General features: G+C 39.6%; 2 protein-coding genes across 2 annotated transcripts in view; both read left to right on the top strand.

The window, feature by feature from the left end:
- The first annotated feature begins 472 nt into the window (after window positions 1–472).
- si:ch73-345f18.3 (uncharacterized) lies at window positions 473–2445 on the top strand. Its single transcript, XM_014005640.1, has 4 exons — window positions 473–576; window positions 788–869; window positions 956–1171; window positions 1252–2445. The coding sequence occupies exons 1-4, from the start codon at window positions 523–525 to the stop codon at window positions 1644–1646; spliced, it is 747 nt and encodes a 248-aa protein (XP_013861094.1). The 5' UTR covers window positions 473–522; the 3' UTR covers window positions 1647–2445.
- A 1409-nt stretch (window positions 2446–3854) lies between these two features.
- hycc1 (hyccin PI4KA lipid kinase complex subunit 1) overlaps window positions 3855–19543 on the top strand; it is a 19308-nt gene continuing 3619 nt past the window's right edge. Inside the window, exons 1-10 of the mRNA XM_014005638.1 lie at window positions 3855–3997; window positions 10790–10871; window positions 12131–12232; window positions 12377–12556; window positions 13280–13360; window positions 13445–13560; window positions 14346–14441; window positions 16214–16330; window positions 17127–17214; window positions 18444–18603. Of these exons, the coding sequence (XP_013861092.1) occupies window positions 10821–10871; window positions 12131–12232; window positions 12377–12556; window positions 13280–13360; window positions 13445–13560; window positions 14346–14441; window positions 16214–16330; window positions 17127–17214; window positions 18444–18603 (991 nt within the window). The 5' untranslated portion in view covers window positions 3855–3997; window positions 10790–10820. The remainder of the gene's footprint in view (window positions 3998–10789; window positions 10872–12130; window positions 12233–12376; window positions 12557–13279; window positions 13361–13444; window positions 13561–14345; window positions 14442–16213; window positions 16331–17126; window positions 17215–18443; window positions 18604–19543) is intronic.

Here is a 19543-nt window from a genome sequence, read left to right as displayed (position 1 = left end):
CGAGGAAGATTTATAATAAGTGGCTCTGTGAAAGCTAATGCAGTTAGTTTATTTGTAAAAGCTCAACACTGTTTGTCACCTTTACACTGRCTCAACATGTGAAGCAGAATGAACATGTTTGATGAGAAACATAATGATGACCTTTATTTTGTAGAGKACATTATTACAGGTAAGAAAGCTGCACAAAATCGCTGAAGAGCAGCATTCACCAAATAAATTTTTGAGAACATGAGTCTATTTTTAATTAATTTATTTACCCCACTCCCCAACTTGGTGCATGCAAAGTTTTTCGTAATCAGCCCACTTTACGCAATTATCGACCCTTTTTTGTCTTAAATTACTTCCTTTTTGCGCACGTGGTTAACGAGGCTCACCTGTTGTCAGGAAAAAAAAAMMCCACACACAACCAGGAAGATGTTCAGTAGTCGCGTGACGCTGACGTCATGTGGAATGCGGTCCACAAAAGCTTTGAGAAAATTCACTGACCCGAGAAAACAAAGTGAGACACCAGGGCTGCAGGAAATGCTCCGTTTTCTCTGCTGTTGTTTCCCCACTGGCGAGAACTTCAACAACGAGGTTTGTTTGATAGCAGTGATACAATTTCACTTTAACTCACTTTCCTTAGTTATTACAATGTTGTAAGTTTGGCCTACCATTGTTTACTATTTTAATGATATGTTTTTTATCTTTGATGTGGAGTTTGTGTTATAGATTTAGATGAATTTAGTTAGTGGTTTTTTTTTTAAGATAAAATAAAGATATGTAAATAAAACACCTGTTGTTTCAGAGACAGCCTCTGCTGCACCCCAGGTCTCCATCTGAGGTGAACGGAGCTGAAAGTGCCAGGCAGACCCGCCCAGCTCACCACGGTATGTCCTGTGTATGCTTTTCACTCTCCTAAAGCACGAGTACGGTGGGCCTGTGTGTGTTTACTTCTCTGTGCCTGCGAGCCCAGACTCCCAGAGGAGGGTCGGCAGGCTGATGGTGAGGCGAGTCGACGTGCCGGAGCTGGATCAGAGGTTCGCCGAGGTGGAGGAGTGCTTCAACCAGCAGCAGGAGCACTATGAGACCATGGTTCGACACGTCAAAAACCTGAAACAGAGCTACGGYTGTGCCAGGGATGATGACCTGACCTTTGCTGAATGCGTGAAGGTGGTCCGTGATGAGCACCGTGAGGGACAGACCTTTTATTTCAAGCAAAGCAATAGAGCAGACACTTCCTGTTTTTATTTTGTTTCCATCTTTTTACAGAGGCTGAGTATCGTGTTTCTTTGAAGATGAAGGGCTATGACTTCTCCCTGGCTGTGGATCCTGTTGGATCGGATGAAAATGAAGACAAACCACTGCCCACGGCACTGCGGTGGGCACAGGATGAAATCAAAGCGCTTTCTGACCACGCTAAGGCCACCGTCTCAATGGGCACCACGCTSCAGGAGCTAATCGGGTGGCTCCTCCGTAGCCACGGTCACATGACCATGCAGGTGAAGGGGGCGGCGGGAASCTACCAGGAGCACGGAAGGCTGAGCGAAAACCTGGAGGAGAACTTGAGGGAAGTGAGRAGAGCGAAGGAGTTATCGCAGAGGTACAGGAAACAGGCTGCAGACGTTTACACCGAGGCYGCACAAATAGCTGGAGTTAGTCTGTAATTCAGATAAGGCAAGGGTTTATTTGAACAAAAAGATATATTTGTGTAATAAAACATTTTAGCTGCAACACGGGCTCCATCAGCAATAGAAATAAGCTGCAACATTTTAAATTATACACGTTTGGTATGAGTTAGAAAAGTAGAAAAAACATTGGATCACAAGCATTGAAACTAATTTAAGATAAATCTTTAGTTTCTACAGATTGGAGAGTTTAGGCTTTGCCACTTTGATGACAAAYGCCATTWTGTGTCTTTTTATGTTCATGTYGTAAATTTGGGCTGATTGCTAACCRTTGTTTTGTTTTACYTCTGATTGCTGTTGTTTTGTTTCCCTTGTATTCATTTTGTTTCTGCTTGTRTTTTTGCTTCCTTTCAACAATGTTGTCTATCTATTAACAACTGGGGTTGGAACAACTGCTTGTCACATACTCTTTGTGCATTCATTACCTAAAATAGAAATAAAAGAATGATTAAAACGAAATAATTCCATGTTATGTAGTCGTAACATATAACAAGGACATAAATATTTTGAAATAATCCTGTTAAAAGTTATACTAATGTTGTTAGTGCACATTTTACTTTAGCAGCCTGTGAATGTATTTACAGCCTGTGATACAGCCTGTGAATGTATTTACAGCCTGTGATACAGCCTGTGAATGTATTTAAACTATTGCAAATTCTGTTTTTTTTTAATGAAGTGATCACTTTTCCTAGATTACAAGGATTAAACACTTGGTGGAGAGGGATCTCTCTCCAAATACACAACTTTCTTCTTGCATTTTTTTATTAAATTGTATCCAGGAACTGATTTTGTTATCATTGCCCTTCAAAATGATGATGTTTGATGGATTTTGATCATAGCGTCTTCGAAATTAGACATATTTTTAGCATTTTTCTGGGTAATTTATGCAGATTTTGCATGTGTTTTGGAATGGATTACAGGTTTCATACTGTGGTTTCAAAATGATCTGTGCAACATACTGTTTATTGAGTGTAGTTTTTGTATTGTGACTTTGTCAACTTAATTTAAGTCTGATGATTTAGGCTGTTTTTATTTCTGTAAAATATGTTATTAACAAAATTAGGCCTTTTGTTTCTCTTCCTTTGAAACCATGTTTTCTGAGCAAATAACACAAGGGGGCGCTGCAGACTCACTTTGTTTTTCTTTTTTATTTTATTTTATTTTAGTTTTTGCCTTCTTTATTTCTGTCCTCAATTAATCTCAGTTGACAAAAACTATCTAAATTCCAGCACTAAATTATAAATGTGTAACTTTGGTTTACATGCTTTTTTATTTTTGTTTTTGTAAAAATATATATTTTTTATGTTTGTGCTCACAGGAGTATTTAGGAGATAAATCACAAAGATTTTAAAAGATTTTATTTTTAGTTGCTGAGGAGGAATCTCAATTTATTACAGCAAGAGTGAAAACTCAACTGGAGTTTTTATTTTTATTTTCCCATTTCTTCTGCTTTTGTAACTGTTATTACAGTGTGATTCTGTTGTGACGTTTAGGGGAAGCAGATTTGCAGTTAATCCACAAAAGTCCTWTTACATTAATTAATTTGTCATAATTCACAGCTTTCCCATTGTTGGAAAAGACAAACACATGGTCATTTTCATAATTATTTTGGGAAAATCCTGTGCTACCCAAATCCTTGCCAAATATATTTACTATGAATAGATCATTTCAGAGACAGATTATTTTGCCACTGGAGTGTGAAAAAACAGATGGTTAAAGAGAAACTGTCTTTTAAATAAAAATATAAATAAGATGCAAACTAAAAGTCATTTAGAACAAAATGTAGAAACAAATGGCAAATATTAGCTAAACATGTAAGAATGCAAATTGTTTTTTCTTTATCTTTAAGCGTGAACATGCAATACTTTTAATCAAACTAATCATAAGTTAGTCTTTATTAAAACCATTCAGTAATTTTGAATGTATATTTTCGTTTTTAGCTTGTATCTGTTCATTTATTTTCTCATTGGTAATTGATTACAGTGCTTTGATCAATCGCCTGTYAAAGAGCAGACTGACAGCGACAACCTAACCCGATGATGGAAATTATTAATGTTCAGCCTAAAGTCCAAATTGATTGGATACTACATTTTAGGGGTGCGGTCAGTGTTGTTGTACCGCTCTGTGATTGGCTCAAACCCCTGTCACTCTGAAGTTACAGTCAACCTCGTCTGGCCGCCCAGTCTGTGCGAAGAAASTATAATGAAGATGGAAGGAGCCGATGCTGTTGAATTATTAAGGAGATTTACGGAGTAGCGAAGCGTTCACTTTTTCTCGTCGGGAACGAAAAACCACAGCCACACCTGGGAAACCGACAAGATAGCATGCTAGTAAGTGCGTTGTAACTTTCTCAGTTCAGTCAGCAGTTGTTTTTTTTAACGCACCGCGGTAGCCGGGAGCTAGCCGATGAGCTAACCCGAATGCAGCCGCGGCGACAGCGCGGAGAAGTCATTCGGCAAAAGCTGTGACTGAAAACCCGTGACAGCGGAGGATTAATTTACGTCCTCTGGCCGAGAAACACAAAGAAAAGAACGAGTAGTTTTGCTGGTATTTGTCACCTGGAGACAATTAAGGAGCCACACAAGAAGCTTTGTGTCAGTTGTCAAACCAGACCGGTCAACAAAACTGAACGGTTAGCATAATTGTTTTAGTCACAGGTATAATATTTGAAGAACCAGTTTTACTAGGTTTACTAGACGTGATAAAGAAAGAAGCATAAAATCAGTTTTTCCCTTTTGTGAGTATGATAAAGAGACTTTGTACCTGTACCTGACCGCACTGATAGCTGTGTGGGTGTGTTAAGATTTTTCAGGTGATTTTGTTTTGTTTTGTTAATCTGTTTATCAAAAAGAAGTAAAACAACAGCAGATTAGCATGTTAGGTAGTTATTCCTTGTTAAGATTCTAACAAGATGTCATGTGATGCAGAKTGGGAGGTTTAGGAGGTTCCTGTATGTCAGGAGCAAGTGCATGTTTACATTCTGCTGGTGTTTTCACTGAGGTTTATTAGTGGTTCATTTGTTATTGTTCCCGTTTACTATCCAAGTGGGTAGCTTTACCTTTGATGTAATGTACAGATGTTTTGCCTTGTGGGTTTTTATGATTGTACACTAAAAGAGCTGCCAGTAGAGTATGCATGTATGTGTGCATGGAAGCATTCAAAGTGGCATCATTGGCTCGTAGTGCCTCGGACCTCTTAATGCTTTTTGACAACAAAGTACATAAGGTCAAGGAGCAGGAAGATCATGTGAGCTGTACTGTCATCTGGCGTTGCAGATATGCTATGCCAGTGGAGTGCTGTAATATCCTGCTAATTTGAGGAGTAAAAAAACAACAACAACTTCCAGTTCAGGCTATCTAATTGTGACAAGATGAGATAAACGAAGAGGGGGAAAAAGTGCAAGTTAAGCATTTTACTCGTGGTTTCCTCAGGCGCAGTTGCTTGCAGGAGGATGGGGGAATTGAAAGGACGAAGATGCATCACTGGCCTAGAGGCAAAAGAGAGGAGAGCGTAGGCTGCTGTAAGAGGATTCCTCCTTGTCAGATTGCTCTGTGTCACTTCGCACCAAAACCACGCACAAACACAAGCCAGAGACTCTGTTGTCATGTCTGCTTCAGGCTCTTTTCCTTTTTTACACAGAGGGACAGAAAACCGAAGCAAAGTCCCACTCTCTCCCAATGTTGCTCCAGGCTGAAAGTAACCTGCTTTTGTAGGAGAACTTAAGGGACTGAAAGGTGGGAGGCGGTGCTGCAACACTAGGCCTTACTAGTCCAAACAAAGAAGGATGTAATTGACTCCATGAAAAAGAAGTGATGCAAAAGTGTTGAGAGATGTCAAAATAAATGCTCAAATCTTTTGGGCGGTGTACACAGCTCTTAGCAGGGTGGAAGTCGTGAGCAGGTAAGATCGACTCATACTGGAGGCTCTGCCCTTTTGTAGACACAGAGACCTTTACTTGGATGCCTCACACCTCTGCAGTTTTGTTGCTGAATAGAGAAAGATAGTTTTGAGCTAGCCTGATCTGATGACTTTGGAGGACAGAGACTTAAAAGAAGTGCAATAATGAATCCAAAAGGTATAGTTTGAATTTAGTCTGTTCATTGTAATATTTGAAAATGTTAGATGTAGATGTCATTTGGATTATCTTGCTAATCAGTGGTTTTTATTGCAGCTGTAGCCTTCACCACAGGAAAAGACAGCTGGGGTGGCTTGGTTGCTCATAAACAACCTACTTTGTCACTCTCTCTCTGCTTTTTTTTTCTTCTTTCTATGAAGCCATGATTTTCATTGGTCCTCTCACGTCCTCTAAAAAAGGACTTCCTAAAAATGTGTGTAGTAGGAAATGAGGTAATCAGCAGGGAGGGGATGTGATCGTGAGTCGATGGTTCCTTTAATTCATTCTGACTTGGACTCGCTTCAGTTCTGTCACTGCCAGCATTCAGAGACCGGTATGTTTCACTTCACTACTTGGCAACGGAAGTTACCTTTTGTTTATATGTGGTTTCTGTCATTTTAAGGCGTGTGTGTGTGCGTTTTCACGTGCCTGCTTCTGGCATGTTGGGCTTGCGTGTCCTGACAAATGACACCAACCAGGGTTAGGAAAGAAGTCAAAGGAGACATGTATGTGTKGAAGGAGGTCTTCAGAAGGAGTTCAAACTCAGCTCATTTAGACGCACAGTCCTGCGCGTCTTGTTGTGTGTCGGAGTTTAGGACTGTGGTTTATGTGTGCRTTCAGAGGGGATGACTTGTCAACTTCCAGCTCGCTCACAGGAACAGGTTTTGTCAACTCCACGGTGAATAAAGACAAGACACTTCCACACACTCGCTTGTGCAACACATTTGCCTTCACAACACGGCATGTGGTTGATTTCAGCAGAGCTCAGTAAAMTACACAATAAGCTGTATTTGGTAATTCCTTCAGYTTGGRTAGTTTGTGTTGTCTGTGGCTGTATCGTTCTGTTTCTCAGAGGCTGGGAGAAAGCCAGCTGCCTAGCACAGATCGAAACCTAATGAACTACTCTCAGGTTTTTATTTACCCCACCGTGTCACTCCTATTGAGTTATTCACTGCTTAAATTGTTACACAGGCACCAGYCTTTTTATTAGGTAGGCTAATCTTTAAAACCATTTGTAATCSCTCAACCATAAAACCTTTTATGAATCATCTACATTTTCAGTTGTTGGCAATTTGTCAAGCTCCATTTTTTTACTCAAGTTGTTGTATTAAATGTCATTAGATTTGATTAAAGTAGCCTGTGATTTTTTTTCAATCATCTTTTTATGTTTGTTCATTTTACCACCTATCTTTCCACTCATTTATCCACTCTATTTATCACCCGGCTTTGCCTGCAGCAGCTTTCTTTTCTTTGTCAGGCTTCAATTTAGTTATCATTTTCARCAAATTCTCAAGCCAGATGAGCCGCTTGTTTTTAATGTTGTTTTATTCTTGTGTGGTCACTGTGGTTGAGTGGCGGAGAAGTAACTCACCAGCTGCTGCATGATTTGTACAAGGGTGCTTTCTTTATATGCTCATCGATTTCTCTCACAATCTATTTGCCAGACAAAGATGGAAGACAAACATGTCCCTAATAATGTAATTACTCGTTCTAGAGTACTCAGGAAGGGATTAGTTTTCTAATTTGTTTTTCCCAGTTGATGTTTTTGTCTGCCTACGAAGTGTCAGAGGCCATAAAGATAAGACTTGGAGTGCTGTTTGTAATTTAATTAAAGCAAGGTTATCACTGTTTTTGTTTCAGTAATGGATTTTTTTTTTGCTTTGTATATTAGCTATAATTGTTCCCTCAGTAGTGGCAGAGCAAAAAGAAAAAAAAAATAGCAGTACAACTTTGATTTCAGAACAGCGTGGYAGTGATAAGAGCTTCCTCCTAGTTAGCAAGAAGGTTGCAGGTTCAAAGCTGGCTGATGCTTTCCAGTATGGAGTTTGCATGTTCTCTCTGTGCATGTGTGGGTTTTCTCTGGGTGTGTTGGTTTCCTCCCACAGAACTGAAACATGCAGGTTAGGCTGAATGGTAACTCTAATTGTCACTGCGTGTGAGTGAGAGCGTGGATGGTTGTTTGGCTCATTTGTCTCTACGTGGCCCYGTGATGGACAMCCTCTCCAGGGTGTACCTCTGGAGGATAGGCACCAGCTGCCTGCAAGGAAAGGCAGTTAGAAAACATGGGTTTATGGGACAGTTTTGTCTTCTAATTAAAATGTGAAAAAAAAATCATATGTTCGCATTTTGATTGTGACAGTTTTATATTATTTGTCAACTTAATTGTGTTTGGTTGTTAAGACGTTGCAAGCAGAAGTTTGACTTGCAGGAAACGTACAGGTGTAATGATTAACGTGTTTGTGGCCTGGTAAACCTTGGGTGTGGTCATGTATTCTCTTTTTTCACTTTAGGAAAAGTTCCAGACTGAGTAAAATGRCCCTAAAGTGTCTCAAATGAAGAGTCTGTCAAATTCTCCAAATTCTAATGAGACCTCTGTGCCTCCTTTTTTATTAACTTTAGCACAGGAAGAACTGGCCCAACCGTTATTAAACAAAAATATTCAGTCATACAGTCTGTTACACTCGAGGCACATAAATCAATGCTCTGTTATTTTATTRCAATCACAGTGACTGGAGTCATTTGAGTAAATATAGTGACTGTGAGTTGCAGAAGTAACATTATCTACCCTGATAATGAAGTATTATGCAATGTACAGTATGTTGTTATTAATATAGCCTCCCTGAAATAACATAGTAGATAAAGTTGTAGTTCCATCTCTGCAGCTGATTTTGTGGTTCTTTTCCACATTTGCAGGGCAGTCATTTTTCAGTTCCACAGTACTTTTAAAAAAGATCTTTAAAAAAATCAAGTAAACTCAAAAGAAAAAGACACATTTTTTGACTTCTTGACCACAGGTTTTTACACTGTATTGTATGCTTTAGATTCGCTTGCTTCTCTTGACTTACAGGTTTTCAAAACCTCTTTCAGTTCACTTAGTTTGACACATTCAGTTTAATTAGTTTTTTATTACAGTAATCATGTTTTAACTTTGATTTCCATCATTTTCCTGCCTCTTTGGTAGAGGCAGTATCTAACATATGGCAGCACAGTTGCTGATTTTAGTTGTGTTTTTTTTTCTGGATCCAGTTGAATCAGACTGCGTGCCCCAGACGTCACCCTGGACAAGGTTGAAAAGTTAGAAGTCATTCTGTAGGAGGAGAAGTCTTCCTCTTGCTCRACTGACTCACTGTTTAATCACAGCCTTTAATAAAATGCATTTGCTGCCTTTCGTTTGCAAYGTCCTCTTTGTTCTCCTTGTTGGAGAGAAGGAACAAAACAGACTGCCACAAAGGACTAATTTCCCTAAATGGAGGCTATTCCGCCTTATAATTCTTCCTCATTTCATGAGTCACTAGCTCCCCTCCCTCCTTGTCATTCCTGTCATTGGTACAGTCCATAAATAGACACCTGGCTGGACCATGCAGCAGCGTAATAGAAATAAATGAATGCATCACAGTCAGAGATGATACAGAGAGAGAAATGTTGTCAAAGTACAAGTAAGGTAGAGACTGAGACGAAATAAATGTAGCATTTTATTTAAAAAACATATGTTAAAAAGCATGTTTATATTGTTGTAATCCCTGTCTTAGATGTGCTTTTACAGTATAAAATCTCTTTTTATGTTGTTTTACAGCCAGGCTTGTACTGAACTGAAACGTCAGTAGTTTTTATGGTGTGTGTGAGTGTGTGTGTGTGAGACATGCACGAGCCAAATGGAAAAGTCTAAAAAGATGAAATTGTGCAATCTTTGGTCCAATCCTGAGCACATTTATTTCCCATGGCAGAGCGCTCACATCGAAGGACATTTTCCTCCCACTGTCTCTCTCTTCGCTGTGTCTTTCAGACACACCAAACATGGACTCAGATTCTGCATTCAGCAGCTAATTTAGCCTCCTGCTTGTCGTTGCGTTGCACAGACACAACACAGGCACGGCAGACTCTCAGATTAAGAGGGAAGCCACCAAAGGCACTAAAACAGTCCTCAGATTTCACAGATCTAGTTTGTGAAACTGCAATAAGACTATTGTAGGATTGAGATAAACTTTCCTTTTTTTTACTTTTCTTTTTGTGCCATCACTTCATTAAAATTTTTAATTAATCTTGTATTTAGATTTAGATTTTATTTCACTTGCAGCATTATAAATATAAACTGATTGGCAGTTTTCCAAATAACAATGAATGAGTTTAATATCACCTATTTTTTTTCTTTTAAAGCAGTTAATCCCATAAACTCTGATATAAATTATTTTTAAAAACAAGGCCAAACAGATATAATGATGATCTCCTAATTAATCTTTACTCTTTTTCTCCTTTTTCTTCCAGTTTATTCTTTTTTCATATTTTTTCTAACAGAAACTATAAAGTGCCTTTTTACTAAAATGTGAAAACTTAAAGGATGTTCCTAAGGAAGCAGTGTAAGAAAATAATCATGTAAAGGGAGAGTACCTATGATGTCGCTTTGACTTTAAAAGAAACTTCAAGCAGACGAGMTTTGAAGTGAGAGAGGTGTTAACATGCAGGCACTGTAAGTGCCTCGGTGAATACCAACAGATGAAGAATATAAAACTAATAAGGATTAAAGCAGGCAGAAGGAGCAGAAATGTTTCATATAAGAAATATAAACCCAAGAAGGGACTGACCTCCTTCTGTCTGTCTCTGTTTATAGACATCCAACCTGTACAGCCTGTTCAACATGTATTTTCTTTCTCATCTGTGCTTCAAACCTGCCAGCCAGGGTTTTCTGAGTGGGTGAGATTAAATTTACAGGCCTAAGTTGAGAGGCTGCTTGCTGCAGAGGTGTTTGTCTGGAGAGGGATGAGAAGCAAATCGATGGAGAACAATGGACGAGTGGACTTCTTTAAAGTATTGAAGCCCAAAGCGTGTACCTTCCTGTTCACCGCAACCTGTTTGCTATTTTTATTAGAGTATTTTTATCTGGAGGACCTGAAAAATACTCCCAAGAAGCTGTATGTTTCTGTATGTGGTGTTGCACAAACTATGAATTATATCTGTGTTGATAAAGTGCATTTATGCTTGTTTTTTTATTTTTATTTTTGAATTTTCTTAGGTAGAAGTGACACCACTTCAGATGAGGGAACATGTTGGCTATGGACCAAGGAGTGGTGGAGGAATGGCTGTCAGAATTTAAGGTACCATTTTATTCTGTGGTCATCTGTGTGCCTGTACGTGCAAAAAAAGAAAAGTAAAAAACARTGAATCAGCGTTTGGCCATGATCTGTATGCAGCACATTCTCTGCTGTTTTTTACTGACAGAATTTATTTCACTCTCATAAACAAACACGCTCTCTGGAGTGCTTTGTTCCCTGAAAATTGCGAGCTCCCACTCAAACAYGAGCACTCACCGGTACTTGACTGCTACCAAAGCTGCAGCTTAGTGAGAAATAATAATGATGATAATTAAAGAGCTAACAGTTTTAGAAGGAATGCATATTTCCTACCAGCTAATATGGCAGAGTTTAGATGCTCTATGGATTGCAGCAACATGTCAAATTAGAACTCAAAATCTGTAGAACACACTGAGTTTCAGACATTTTTGTGTTTGCAATGACAAAGAAGCAGATTCAATTTTTCTGTGCAAATGTACAAAATCAACCAGTAACACTTTATTTAGACTGACATGACTGTCAAAWACATGACACAACACCTGTCATGAACATGAATGTATGTTTATAACTGTTGTCATTAAGTGTCATTCAGTGAATTATGACACATTTAATACAAAGTTGACATTGTTTAAAATGTCTTGGTAAAGACAACTTGACATAATCAAGGCATTATATGATGTGATACAATCACCTGTCTCTGTACAATAAAAGAGTCTCTCGTGACATTTTTATACATATCACATCATATCAATGTCAAGTTGACATTTTTTTTTCCCCAAGACAAATAAAAGATTTTTTTTTGTCTTGGTTAATGTCAAGTTCTCTAAATCAAGGCATTTTAAACAATGTCAGCTTTGCAATAAATGTGTCCTAATTTACCGAATGACCCTTAATGACAACAGTCATAAATATTCATTCATGTTTATGACAGTGTCATGTCAGCCTTATGTACACCCCTTCAAATAAAGTGTTACCAATAAACCTTTTGTCACAGTTGAGTAAAAATTACCTACAAATGCAACTWGATGAAACTGAGAATTTCATCTGGTTGAAACTGAGAGTTTAATCTGATGCCACTAAGCTTTAAATGCTTTCAGAGTACCGTTTTTGGAAACATTTTCCCCTGAACTGTTGCAGGAACGTTTTTATGTAATGTCACATTTCTCATGTTGACATAATTTCAGACTATTTAAATAGTTCATGATGTTGAGCGGATATCTTGATTTATTTATGCGTCCTGGACATGCCTGTGGTGATGCAGACATCGTGTTTTTATTTTTCAGACCCTCCCTGATAGTGCWGTGGCCACATATGCTGCATCGCTTAAAGACAAAGTTTCTCTGGTCCCTGCTCTCTATAAGGTCATCCGGGAAAACTACAGCGATGTATGTAAACAATTTGATTCATTCAATACCTTACATTTTTGTTCTGAAATTGGACTTAATTCTTTGTTAGTCTTCATTTTTTTTACTCCAGTCTGAACTTTGTCTTTTTTGTTGTTGTTGTTTCCAACCCTCCATCCTCCCCAGCTACTGGAGCCCGTGTGTCACCAGTTGTTTGAGTTTTACCGGAGCGGTGTGCCACAGCTGCAGCGTTTCACGCTACAGTTCCTGCCAGAGCTCCTGTGGAGTCTCCTGTCCGTCAGCGCAGCCAGAGACCCCCACACTTCTGGCTGCATCGAAGCACTGCTGCTGGGCATTTACAACCTGGTAGGGAAGAGCGTTCAGGCTGTGACAGCATGTCGTTTGTAGCCACACATTAGCATTTTTATGTGTCATTATTAGAGACATAGCAGGGAAATGTTTTCCAGTGTAATTAGTTCTTTATGGGGAATCACTTTAAACCATTTAACTTTAATGTTTGAGTGTAACCATAAAAGACTTAGGTTTTCTGCTTCACAAGTTTTAAAATATTACTTTGTGTTATYAGACAGCTATCTGCTGAGAATGACWGGAAGTAAGGGTTAGAAATGAGGGAACTGAAAACAATTACTTTGCACTTTTCAGATAATCTTCCCATAGAGTCATGGTGGCACCATTAATAATAAATGGTGTCGAGTTCCRTTTGCGTCCACCACGCCTCTAAATGCTCCATCAACCGTCGTGGAGCTTCTAACTTCCTCTGTGAATATGAGAATAGGTCAGCTGTCGCTCTGCGTACCGGCTGGCTCCTAATAATCTGTTTGACATTAACATGGCACAGAGGGGATGCCAAAACCCTGGGGATTTTCTCCATTTACATTCCCAGAGTGTCCACACAAATAGATAAACACACGCCAACAGTCTGGGTGGGGAAAAGAGACCCTAAGGTCTACGAACAAACACCCACACACACAACGCATGAGGAGATCTTTGGGTCATGCAAAGAAAGCAAAGCTTGTTTTTCTTGCTCACAAAAACATTTTCTTCCTCTTCTCGTTTTCTCTCTTGCAGGAAATAGTTGATAAAGATGGACAAAGTAAAGTGTTGTCTTTTACAGTTCCCTCCATATCCAAACCCTCAGTGTACCACGAGGTATGTCCACCAGCAAAACGACATAAATCTTCAGCTTGAATTTAATGACGCATATTTATTTAAGCCCSACTTTGTCACTTCCAGCCTTCAGCTATTGGCTCCATGGCTCTTACAGAAGGAGCTTTATCCCATCACGGTCTGAGCAGGGTCGTGTACAGYGGGCCACACCTACAGAGAGAAAATTTTACTGCACAGAACAGGTAGGAGGATCTTTTATTTTCTTTTTTTTCCACATGTGGCAGTGAGGTTAAACCAATAGTTTTTAACTTTCCTTGTAGGAGGATGGTAGTCTTCACAAAAGGTAGCAAAGATTAGCCTTTAACTAAAATAGAAATGCACACAGAGGATGAGAGATCACGCATACCTGGGTTTGAACTGAGCAGCATTTATTCCACAAATATCCTATTCGAGTCTTTGCTAGACTGCCTCAGAGACACACAAAGACGAGTCATGCTGTGGTGTTAGCTTCTGCAATAACCAATTATTTTTAGAAAGGATGTGTTTGGCTCAGTGATTGCCCATGGCAGTTGTCTTTTCCTTGTTTTATTTGAAGTTGCGATGCTGTGAGCGTTTCTGAAATTAAAATAACTCTTTAAAAAGACCCTCTGTCACAACAACCTGAACTCAGATTTTATCAGTGATATTTCTTTACTCAGTTTGAAACCAGCTGGGTTATGAAAACTGTTTTTTAATCTGTTGTTTTCAAGATTTTTTTTGTGACAAAACTAGTTCGATTGCTTTTTGAGATACCTAATTTTAGTTTCGTCCATGTAAAATTTGCTATAGTTTTGAGAAAATGTATAAAGGTTATAGAAAGGATAATGGACCAGTTTCCTGAACTGATGTTTCTAGTTTAACAATATTCTGCAGGTGGAAGAAATCAGTACTAATAACCTTTTTAATGTGGGAGTTAAAACATGTCTCATCACTAATTGTTAGTCATTTTGTAATGCACTGTTTTAACAGTTTGTTTTCTGTTGATGAGATTTGAGGTGCTGACCTTCCTGCTGCTCTGCTACAATGCTGCTCTCAGCTACATGACCTCCACCTCCCTGCAGTCCCTCTGCCAGCTTAGCTCCAGGTAAAGTTTGTTTGGCACTTCACTTTATGATTTAATGCAAACAAACACACAAGTGTACCTTTATACACTCAACGGCCACTTTATTAGGTACACCTGTCCAACTGCTCGTTAACACTTAATTTCTAATCAGCCAATCACATGGCGGCAACTCAGTGCATTTAGACATGTAGACATGGTCAAGACAATCTCCTGCAGTTCAAACAGAGCATCAGTATGGGGAAGAAAGGTGATTTGAGTGCCTTTGAACGTGGCATGGTTGTTGGTGCCAGAAGGGCTGGTCTGAGTATTTCAGAAACTGCTGATCTACTGGGATTTTTACGCACAACCATCTCTAGGATTTACAGAGAATGGTCCGAAAAAGAAAAAAACATCCAGTGAGCGGCAGTCCTGTGGGCAGAAATGCCTTGTTGATGCCAGAGGTCAGAGGAGAATGGGCAGACTGGTTCRAGCTGATAGAAAGGCAACAGTGACTCAAATAACCACCCGTTACAACCGAGGTAGGCAGAAGAGCATCTCTGAACGCACAGTACGTCGAACTTTGAGGCAGATGGGCTTCAGCAGCAGAAGACCACACCGGGTGCCACTCCTTTCAGCTAAGAACAGGAAACTGAGACTACAATTTGCACAAGCTCATCAAAATTGGACAAGAGAAGATTGGAAAAACGTTGYCTGGTCTGATGAGTCTCGATTTCTGCTGCGACATTCGGATGGTAGGGTCAAAATTTGACGTCAACAACATGAAAGCATGGATCCATCCTGCCTTGTATCAACGGTTCAGGCTGGTGGTGGTGGTGGTGTCATGGTGTGGGGAATCTTTCCTTGGCACTCTTTGGGCCCCTTGGTACCAATTGAGCATCGTTGCAACGCCACAGCCTACCTGAGTATTGTTGCTGACCATGTCCATCCCTTTATGACCACAATGTACCCAACATCTGATGGCTACTTTCAGCAGGATAATGCGCCATGTCATAAAGCTGGAATCATCTCAGACTGGTTTCTTGAACATGACAATGAGTTCACTGTACTCAAATGGCCTCCACAGTCACCAGATCTCAATCCAATAGAGCATCTTTGGGATGTGGTGGAACGGGAGATTCACATCATGGATGTGCAGCTGACAAATCTGCGGCAACTGTGTGATGCCATCATGTCAATATGGACCAAAATCTCTGAGGAATGCTTCCAGCAYCTTGTTGAATCTATGCCACGAAGAATTGAGGCAGTTCTGAAGGCAAAAGTGGGTCCAACCCGTTACTAGCGTGGTGTACCTAATAAAGTGGCCGGTGAGTGTACATTATAGTTAATGTCATTTAAGCAGACATTTTTTCACGTATACACATACACACTCATTTGCAAGCAGTTGCTTATCTGATCCTCTTATAGACTTTGCTGCTAGTGAGAGCCAAGATAGCACTGTTTTTGGCATAGAGCAGCCATGTGCACACATCCAGGCTCAGCTTCGTCTGATGAAGAGTCATCAGCTCGGATTTCCACTTGATGCTTTATGATACTGACAGATTTTCACTGCATCAAATAAACAGAATCTTCTAGAGTTTGGATGCCTTTACAACCAGTTTTTGAGCTATTTGAAAGGGATCCACCATGCATTGCACTATTGTTTGTGTTTTGTTAATGTTTGGTTTCATATCAACTTACCACAGGGAAGGAAGCTGTCATAATGAAGCTGTAATCAAGCCGCCCCCGGTGGGGTTAGTCTTCCCTGCTACTCTGTTTCACTCCTCCGCTGTGTTTCTATTGGTTTTACTCGCCAGGGTGTGTATATGTGGTTACCCACGGCAACAGATGCGGCGCTACAAAGGCATCAGCGCACGCCTGACGGTTACCTCAGAGTTCCTGGTTCAGCTCATTACGGGGATCCACTACGCCCTGTAAGTGCCCACATATGACTAAACAAAGCCGTTGAAGTTAAAAAATGTAGTTTTTATGTTAGAGTTTTCTACATTAAAAAGTCCTGAAGCAGCCCTCGTTCTTCATGTTTTGCTTCTAAGGAGCCAGACTCTCGTAATCTCTTAAACCAGCCTTGAGCAACTGCTCTCCACGAGCTTTCTGAAGGTCTTTTCTTTGCACTTTGGTTGTTTATACTCCTTTTCTGTTCAGTTCTGGTACTCAACCACTTTAGTAGGAATGCTTTTATTTTCACCCAATAAGTTGAGCCACTTAAAAGCAACCATTAAAACAATTTCAAGCTTAAAAAGACTCCTGAATTCCAGGGATGATAAAAACAAAGAACCTCTTTTAACTTGTACCCTCAGGTGTTTTTGTTACAAGCAGCCTATTTCAAGGACACACAATTTGTCCTGTCCATAATTTTTACAGGCATAAAATAATATACTTGAAAGGGGATTTCAAAAGAGTTATAGACCATTAAAAAAGTGACTCTTGGAGAAGTGGAGAAAAAAGTCCAAACTCAGTGTTTTGTAGGAAGTCATTTATGTAACATAATTATAAAACTGACCTCTTTTAGGTAACCTAACATCCTCATTTGTTTCTTACCACGTGTTATTGCAGTTTTCAACATTTTCATTTAGAGAAAGACCTTTTGTTGAATTAAATTTTTTAGGTTCAGCTTATGGTGAATGCCTAAAAGCTCATTGGAACCATGACATAAATGACCTTGTTTTCTTCGCTACATGTTTTTATTCATGTGTTTCTGCCTTTTTATAGATGTAATGGTGAAGTTGAACTGGGCTCCAAAGCACTGGATGACGTTCTGTATCGAGCTCAGCTAGAATTGTTCCCTGAAGCTTTATTGGTGAGCCCAGTGTTTTTCTGCTAACTCACACCCTCTTACTGTTTACACTTATTTGCGTGCGAGAGAGACGGCATGTGATAACGACGCACATGTTGGCCTTTGGTTTTGATTCACGCTCGCCACAGTGTGCTGCGTTGTCGGTCTCTGTGTGAGACTGTGCACAATGTGTAATCCCTCTAGATTATTTACATGCTTTTCCCTCCGCTCAGTTAAGCTGTAATCCTTGAGGCTTTGGGAGCTGAGGATTGAATCTAGTAAGCTCACAGTATTACTACACAAGTAAAAGGTGTGTTCCTCTACAACAATCAAAACGCACAGCATTGGGATACACGTTAGTGAGGATGTTTTTAGATTTAGGTTAATGTTTTGAGGAAAATATAAGCTTTGTGGACTCGGTTCACTAATTCACAGAAGTATTGCCTTTTTTTTGTTTAAAGTRGAATACTCCAGGTAGCTTTTAGCTTAGCATAACACGATGACGTGCTGTAACGTTATAGACAAAAGGCACGTTGTGATCTGATCGTAATGACCTTTACCTTATTAGGCTCACTAAACTGTTACACGATCATCTGTGCAAACACCACATGTGAACTCTCAGCAGGATCAGTTTATTATGCAAAGACTTTTACATTTGATATCTGTGACCCTGGCAGCTGTGATGCACCTGCAGAAACTTTGGGATTATTGCTCAGACATTAATTCGGTCACAGTGACATATAATTGCGTGCTTCACGTGCGTCATATCAGGAGGAACTTTGGTTTTTTTTTATTTACATTTTGATGCAATCTGGCCTTCAGGCTCATCTGGGATAATCAGGAGATGAATGTATTATATAAACACGTGTTTGTCCATGCAGCGGTTGTTTTAGAGTAGATGAAGCCGTATAGGTTCTTTAAGATGCAMAGAAAGAAAAAGTAGCGTAAAAAAACATTGCTATGAAGACAGTTTTTATTTATCCATCCATTTTCTTTACCCTCTTTGTCCTTTTTGGGTGGTCACATGTCCATCAGAGGGACACATAGAGACAAATAATCGTTCACACWTTCACTTTTACAGAGGGGCAGATTAGTTGCYAATTAACCTAACAAGCATGTTTTTGCTCTGCGGGATGAAATAAGACAGTTTTCAGTCAAACTTTCCAGTGAACTGGTGYCGTTTGCCGTCCTTCCATCAACCTCTGGCATCATTTAAAATCCTAACWCGTGTTTCCTTTTTTACTAACCTTCAGGTGGGCAACGCCATCAAATCGTCACTACGTGGTGCTGCGCTGAAAAGCAACAAGGAGGGTGGACGGAGTATCCAAGTGGAGATCACGCCCACYGCCTCCAGAATCTCCCGCAACGCCGTCACCTCCCTCTCCATACGTGGTCACCGCTGGAAGAGGCACGGTACGATGCACACACAGGAGCAAAGCCACTCGGAGACCACCCCTGACAAATAAAAACGGAGAGGAAGTTGTCGAAGGATGAGGATTCTTTATTTACATTTTTTAACTTTTCGTTTGTTTTAGTAACATGTTTTGAATCAACAATTGCACATTAAAGGAGAAAACAGGTTTCCCTCCATTACTCATTCACCCATTTCACTGAGAGTCCCTGTGTTCATCAAGTGTTGTTGTCATTCTGTTCCTAAGCATGTAGATGTTTGCTAACTTTTTTATAWGTTGACCTCATTCATGTATGAAATGCATTATATGATCCATTTGTATTAGTAGAGGGACAAATCTTACAAAATATTTAAACTGCAGTTTGAATTTACTGAAAGCTCACAACCACAAAGAAATAATGCTCATTATTTATTTCCCTTTTGCTAATTTTCCATTCCCATTTTCTGTTGGTTGTGGCAATGCACAATGATGGGACATCCRTTTAGTTTAACAGTGCAGGGAATTCAAAATACCTCTGCTTTCAAAACTGAAAGCTTTTCTGTTTCTGTTAAAATAAACGAAGACGGAGAATTAGGAGAAATCAACTCTCTACATCAGGTAAATTACAGCCTTCAGCTAGTTTAATTAGAGGTTTTATTTGGAGCCTGCACCCATGGCTCCTGCTCGTTTAAGCAGTGTGACTGAGCAGTTTGCTTCTGCACAAACCTTTATGTAAYGCTCTGAGTTTAAATTAATTTCTTGTGTTAGAACAGGTGTTGATTTGTCACCATATAGCATGCATTTTGTGTTCTGCTCATTATATATTTTTAATTTATATTTTTCTGCATCACGTTTATGACTTTTTGTTTATCTTGTGTTTCTGTGGTTGTGACCATCTTCTTGTTTTTTTTTTTTTTTTAATCTGCGTGCATGAAATGCATCCATCTTTGTGTTTGTGTGTC

Source organism: Austrofundulus limnaeus, unplaced genomic scaffold (genome assembly GCF_001266775.1).
Source record: "Austrofundulus limnaeus strain Quisiro unplaced genomic scaffold, Austrofundulus_limnaeus-1.0 Scaffold32, whole genome shotgun sequence".
Taxonomy (NCBI): Eukaryota; Metazoa; Chordata; class Actinopteri; order Cyprinodontiformes; family Rivulidae; genus Austrofundulus; species Austrofundulus limnaeus.
Note: the sequence above shows the minus strand (reverse complement) of the source record. Positions and strands in the feature narration are given on the sequence as shown.